This window comes from Octodon degus, unplaced genomic scaffold (assembly GCF_000260255.1).
Source record: "Octodon degus isolate 3935 unplaced genomic scaffold, OctDeg1.0 scaffold00031, whole genome shotgun sequence".
NCBI classification, from domain to species: domain Eukaryota; kingdom Metazoa; phylum Chordata; class Mammalia; order Rodentia; family Octodontidae; genus Octodon; species Octodon degus.
In genome coordinates this window covers 7932213-7938884 of record NW_004524607.1, presented here as the reverse complement: position 1 = coordinate 7938884, position 6672 = coordinate 7932213, and the positions used below count along the sequence as shown (strand labels likewise).

At 43.8% G+C, this 6672-nt stretch overlaps 1 protein-coding gene across 1 annotated transcript in view; it reads left to right on the top strand.

Moving 5' to 3' along the window:
* The first annotated feature begins 522 nt into the window (after positions 1 to 522).
* Epdr1 (ependymin related 1) overlaps positions 523 to 6672 on the top strand; it is a 33022-nt gene continuing 26872 nt past the window's right edge. The window contains exon 1 of the mRNA XM_012514378.2: positions 523 to 982. Within this exon, the coding sequence (XP_012369832.1) occupies positions 717 to 982 (266 nt within the window). The 5' untranslated portion in view covers positions 523 to 716. The remainder of the gene's footprint in view (positions 983 to 6672) is intronic.

Genomic DNA, 6672 nt, shown 5'->3' with positions numbered 1-6672 from the left:
TTACATTCTCTTAATGAATAGAGGGATTTGTTCTAATGGTGTTTGTAAATAGGATATCATGTCTGCATCTTGTACAGCAATTAACTACTAGGAAGAATGTATGCAATGTGTTAATTATTGAAACTGTTCTACCAATTTGGTTTGAAACTGTCTCATTGCTATTTGTTTCTCAATAAAATTATGGAAAAAAAAAAAAAAGATGTTGAGCCCCAGCCACAGCAATCTCCAGACCTGAGACTTTGCCAGTTGGTGGGGGAGGGAGACGAGGTCCCTGAATCCCAGACCGGTTGCAAGGGCCATAACGAGTATCATTTGTTCCTGAAGCGATGAGGATTTGTTTTCATTTGGAGCAAGTGTGGTTTTTCCAAGTGTCAGGTTACAGTCAAGGCCTTTCTCCTTGTGACCTTGAATTCGCCCCATCCCCTCTGTGAAGGAACACGTTCCCTCGCGGCGCCTTCCCGCTCCCTGCCCCCTTAAATCGCGGTGCCCTCCAGGATGTCGGTGGCACGGCCGCCACTGCGCTTCCTGTTGGCAGCAGTGAGCCGGGGAAGCAGCCACTGAGGGAGGAGGAGGCCGAGGCAGGAGCAGCTGCTCGGTTCTCTGTAGGTTTCCTCCTTCCCGGCCCAGTGCAAAGCGGTCTCAGCAGCCGGGGAGGCCCCAGCGTGGGGACAGTTCGGCCGAGTCTCAGCACGGGGACTCCTGCTCCCTGTCCCGCGATGCCAGGGAGCGCCCCTCCCCGCGAGGCCCCGCGCACTCTGGGCGCCTGGCTCTGGGTCTGCGCGCTGGGCGTGCTGTGCGCGCTGGGCACGGCGGTGTCCCCGGGAACGCCGCACCCCTGCCAGGCCCCGCAGCAATGGGAGGGACGTCAGGTCGTGTACCAGCAGAGCACCGGGCGCAACAGCCGGGCGCTGCTGTCCTACGATGGCCCCAACCAGCGTGTGAGGGTGCTGGACGAGAGAAAGGCACTTATCCCCTGCAAGAGGTACGAGGGATCCTACAGCTGGTGCGGGAGGGGCCCAGGGGCCCGCGTGTTGCAGGGCTGGGTCTGCAGGGCCGGGCAAAGAGGAAGCAGGTGAAGCAGCTCAAGAAGGAGCTTCGGGGAGACCTCTGTCCCCACCAAGTTCAAGTTCGCCCAAGCCCACAGTCTGCTGAGTCAGGCTGGTCGCGTTGGAGCAAGTAGCCTTGGGCCTGGCTCAGGCAGTAGCTCATTCCTTCCTGCAGCCACCCCGGGGGGCACGGGCCAGACAGATGTTGAAAAAGAAAAAAAAAAAAGAAAAAAAATATATATACACACATATATATGTATATGTACACACATATATATCTATATATATTTCTTTATATATATATATATGTACTACATTTAAAAGAAATATCTACTTTTTAGGGAAATGTTTGGGGAAAACATGAGTTCTAAAAATCAGCCACCTTACCCTGTTACAATTATTAAAATTTTGCTTTAAAGTCCCTTAAGCTTTTTTTAAAAGCTAGTTTCCTATACTGTCAAGAACCACATGCTGTTATCAGTACCCTCCTCTCTTACATGTTCTTATTTGCCATCTCCTTAGTTGTCTCTTACTTGTTTTCAATGGCTGTACAAAATTTCACAGAGGAGGTACTACAATGTATACATGGATGGATGTTTACAGTCGTCATATTATTCATCTCTCTGCTTCCGTTATGACAGAGGACATCCTTTTTTGAGATCTCCTCTTGGTTCTGGCCCCTTTAAGACCCGATTTCTAATTTGGGATCGCCACCTGTCTCCAGCCCTCCCTCTGCTACCACCAGGTCCCGCAGGGTCATGCTGGGCTGTGAGGCAACACCTTCTGAAGGAGGTAGGCAGGAATCCCAGACGTAAAAGGCCCCAGGGGACAGTAAGATCAGTGACAAAAAGGCATTATTTTCTAGAACAAAACCAATCTTGAGAAACCCATTTCACCTGAGAGCATTGGGTGAAGCTTGGTAAAGTACAAAAAAGCTAGAGCCTTCCACACTATAGGTTCAGGGTCCAGGGTAAAGCCTGTGTGAAGTGTACGGAGCAGCAGGCATTCTGTGTTCCTGGATTCTGCATTGTAGAATCCGGTCAACCTGAAAACAAGAATATTTGGAAGGGGAAGCATCTGAGCCAACCTCTTCCCTTGTGGTCAGTTCTTAGTACAGCAGAGCATCTCTTTACGCAGCAGTTACATTATGTTAAGGACTAGACACAGTCCAGATGTGTTCATAAACCATATGGGAGGATGAGTGTAGTTTATATGCAAATTACATGCCATTTTCTGTGTGGGAGTTGAGCATCCACAGGGGCTCTGGAGCCAAGGCCCCTCGATACCAAGGCCCAGCTGCACCTGAGTTCTCTGGGAGGCTGTGGACATCAGGCTTTGTGGGAGACTGTGAAGACATGCAAAGCCTTGCAAGACCTCATGTGCATGCTTTGGGTTGTGTCCTAAAGAACATGAAAATAATAACAGCTTGAGTGCTTGTCATGGAAGATATGATGCTAACTGTCCAAAAGAAGAGGCAAGCTGTGATGGAGAAAGGAGAATGGAGGGAAGAAAAAACATATATGGTTATGCACAAGATATATAATTATATAGCTTGTTTCTCTTAGTTCATTAAAAAGAAAGGTTTGTATTAATATTGTCTGAAAAAGGTATTGTGCCTATACCTGTACTCTGAATAACTATTGCAAAGACAATGATATGTAATTATTACTTATTATTACTCTCCTATTAGCCTGTTTGGAAATTCTGCTTTACTTTTACTCTTTTTAGAATAAAAAAGACCTGATGCCAACTTTATAAATATGATTTGGTTTAAATCTCTCAATACTTTACCAGTTGGTTTTAGAATCTCCATTTTACAAGACTCTGGGGTCCAGAAAGAATGAAATGCTTTTCACTATCACATGGCCAAGATCAAGATTTGAAGAAGCTGAGTGGATTCTTTGTTTCCTTGCTTGTTTTTTTTCTGTACTAGGGATGGCCTTTGCACTGGGTTACATCCTCAGCCCTCAGAATTTTTTTTTTTTTTTTAGATATGGTCTTGCTAAATTACTGAGTTGCCTAGGCTGGGGTCAAACTCACAGTCTTCCTTCCTCATTTTCCCAGAGTGCTGGGATTTCAGGCCAGTGCCTCTGGGCCTGGTTCCTGATGGGACAGAGTATGGACAGGAGACTCATCTCTTCAGACATAGTATGTCTTACAATTTAAGAAATGTGGCTGTAGAGCCTAGAAAACCCAAGTTAGAACCCTGTTTCTGAATTCATAAAGTAAGTTATTAAAGCTTTTAGAGACTCAGTTTCCTTTTTCACAAAATGAGAGTTGAGTAGCTAATTTGTTACTGTGGAGACTGAATGAATTCAAATGCATAAAGCGAATGGCCCGGGATCTGATAGCACATTGAAGACGCTTAGCCTGTGACCATAGGCTAAGTGCCAGATGTCCCACAGCCCTGTGGACTCAGAAACTCAACCCAGTAGGGCACACAGGGGACATTCCTCTAGGCATAGACTTGGAACATGAGAAATCAAGTTGTATTTCAGTAATTTTTGCAGCTGTCATGGGGACTAGGATTCTCAAATGCACAAAACACTGTCCACAGGTCATTTTCTCCTGTGGTCAAAACTGTGTGGGGAACCCACTTTCAGACAGGAGGTGGTCAGCGAAGAGTTAGAGCAACCAATGCATTCAGCGAACACTCCATGATTGCCTCTTCTGGGTGCTCTTGACCTCCCCATCATGAAGAAGACAAGGCCAGCCCAGATGTTTACTCTTATCTTCACAGTTAAGTTTCGTTGTCAGTCATTCTGTTATGCACACTGTGTTGGTCCAGAATCCTTTCCCTCCGAGCAGAGCATGGTGGGTACTGCCTAAATCTCTATTCGCAACTCTCCCTCTTCCATGAGTCTGTGATTGACTAATATGGTCTTTATGTGTGGGGTGATGGTCCCATTCAGTGGGGTGATGGTCCCATCTTGTGGGCCTGCATGCTTTTCTGTCCCCTCATGGTGATTCCTTATTTTTCTGTCTTCCTGTATTAAGTGCTGGTTTCAAGTTTAGCTTTCAGAAAGCAATCTTATTCCTCTTTTTTCTGAGTTCTTAGCCAGGTTCTTTCTCAGAGTCTCTTTGCTAGCTCTAAATCAGATATAGAAAATAATGTTTAGCGCATAAATGCATCTTTAACTGTAAATGTCGATTTCTTGGAACAAACTCAAAATTTTTTTTCAGGTATCAGCAGTCTGGCCAAGAAAACAGATGTTATTTGAGAGAAATTATGGGTAGGTTGTCTCTTTGTATTTATTAGTAAGATGAGAAGTAAGTTTTAGAATTGGATCAACTTCTTACGAGATTTTCATTCTGTATCCAGATAGTTACGGAAAATCCCACTGATACTTACTGTGGAATGACCAGGATTTTCCGAGCTCTCTTTCCTCTGAGATGATGGAAAAGATTAAATAATTTTACAAGCATCAGATAAGACCAGCCTGAACAGAGAATGGGAAATATTAGTAGTTGATACTATTTTGTTTTCTGGTTCCAACTGTCTTTCCCAACTTGTTGATTAAATTCCCAAGAATTATGTTTGGAAGGAAAAGTGAGATTATTTTTATATTTCAGACAATATGTGGAACTTTATAGGAGGAAAAGTGTGGATGCTGAACGGGTTCCATGAGACCATGAATAACTTACCGCTTCTTACAACAGGGTGGCCTGGATTCACTGAGCTATGAATGTGGAGTGGGTGGAGGACCATTCAGTGAATAGCATGGGGCATATCTTAGAAAATTATTCAGTTACCAAGGTTACATGCTCAACTTGAATTTGTATTTGTCATGATGAACATTGTATCATAAATGGAGTGGCAGGAGAATTTTTATTCGAGTTCTGACGGATTCAAGTCTGTCTCACTTTTCACAGAGTGGAGTATTTCATGGAGAACTGACTAGCATTTATCTTCTCAATCTTTATAGAAACTGTGTGTCTGCAATGAAGAGATTATGAGTGCGTACAGTAGGCAGCATGCAACGCCAATGTGGCTTCCTATCTGGGCTTTGCCACAATAAATTCTCTCACTTCTCATCACCTCAGTAGTTTTCATTTCATTTTCATGGTGCCTACAGTGTTGACACAAATTATTTGTAAGCATCTTTCTGAAGAGCTAGCTAGAGATAGCATTAACATACATCATGAAAGCCCCTCAGTGCTAATCGACTGCTTCTACCATGCGGCAACCAACTTGGGCACAGGCTTTGAGTTTTTCTCGCCTTGGCCCTTCTGTAGACACATTCAGGATTCTCTTTTTTCCTTCTTCTTGTCACTTAAGCCTGTGCTGATGGGTAGAGAGGAAAGGGAGGCTGCCTTGCAATAGAGAAAATAGAAGTTACTCTGCAGTCCTTTGGGCCCAAACTCAGAGAGCTCTGTTTTCTTCCCTAAGCCTTCCTTGTTCTAAGAATTGAATGAGATAGCTTAGAGGAAGCTTGTCCAAGTATACATGCTAAAGATTAGTTGAGGGGATGTTATCATGTTGCCATTCTAGGTAGCTTCAACGATCGTGTGTGTTGGAGGGTGAAGATAAAGATGAACTTTCAAACACATACTATTATCTTCTAGACAGACTATCTCACACTTATAGAAAAGTCACAATTATAATGCAAAGAGCTTTTGTTAAAGTCTCTGAACCCTTTTATTTATTTATCTACCTATTTATTTATTTGGTACAGAGACTCACTATACAGCTCAGACTCATAATGATCCTCCTATCTCCGCTTCCCTAGCACTGGGATTACAGGTGTGTATCAGCATGCCTAGTTTCAGTGGCTGGCTCGGCATGGAGCCAGCATGGCATGTGGTACTGGGATCGAACCTGGATCCTTGCAGTTGTCAGGCAGGTGCGTAGACTGCTAAGCTATTTCCCTGGCCCAAGTCTCTGAGCAATTTAAGAGTGAGTTGCCAATCTGATAGATGTGTGGTCCCCAAGTATCTCCAGTGCGTTTCCTATAAACAAGATCATTCTTCCACATAACTTCATTAGAGTAAGAGCCAGGAAGTTGACATAGATTCATTTATTAACATCTAAAACTAGATGTCATTCACAGTTTGGGTTCAAGCATTGCATACTTGTGTTGTGTTTCTGCTGAATTGGCTGTAAGGGCTTACCTGCGCTTTGGTACTTGGTAAGATCCCAGGTTGGGTATTTGCTTCAGCACCTCTCCATTTGGCATGTTCATATTTTTCCTTGTAGTTACATTAAGGTTCTTTACCTGTGCAGAAACATCTCCAACAATGTCCTTTTATTGCATCCTGGTGTTTACGATAACCAATTTCTTGACTGTTTCCTGCCTGCCTTCCCCACTAGGCAGTGATATTCTTCCCTTCATAAGTATTAAATATTTGTAGAGAAATATTTGTAAGCCATAAACTCATCTCAAACTTCATTAAACTTCCAATTTTTTCATTTATCTCAGTGTGGATTGTGGGTCTCCCTTTACATTTGCTCTCACTGTTAATTTTTTGTCCTGGATTTGGGCACAGGGAGCATTTTCCAGTTTGATTCTATGTTCATTAATATCTCTGTCTCTGTCTCTGTCTCTCTGTCTCTGTCTCTGTCTCTCTGTCTCTCTCTGTCTCTCTCTCTCTGTCTCTCTCTCTGTCTGTCTCTGTCTGTCTCTGT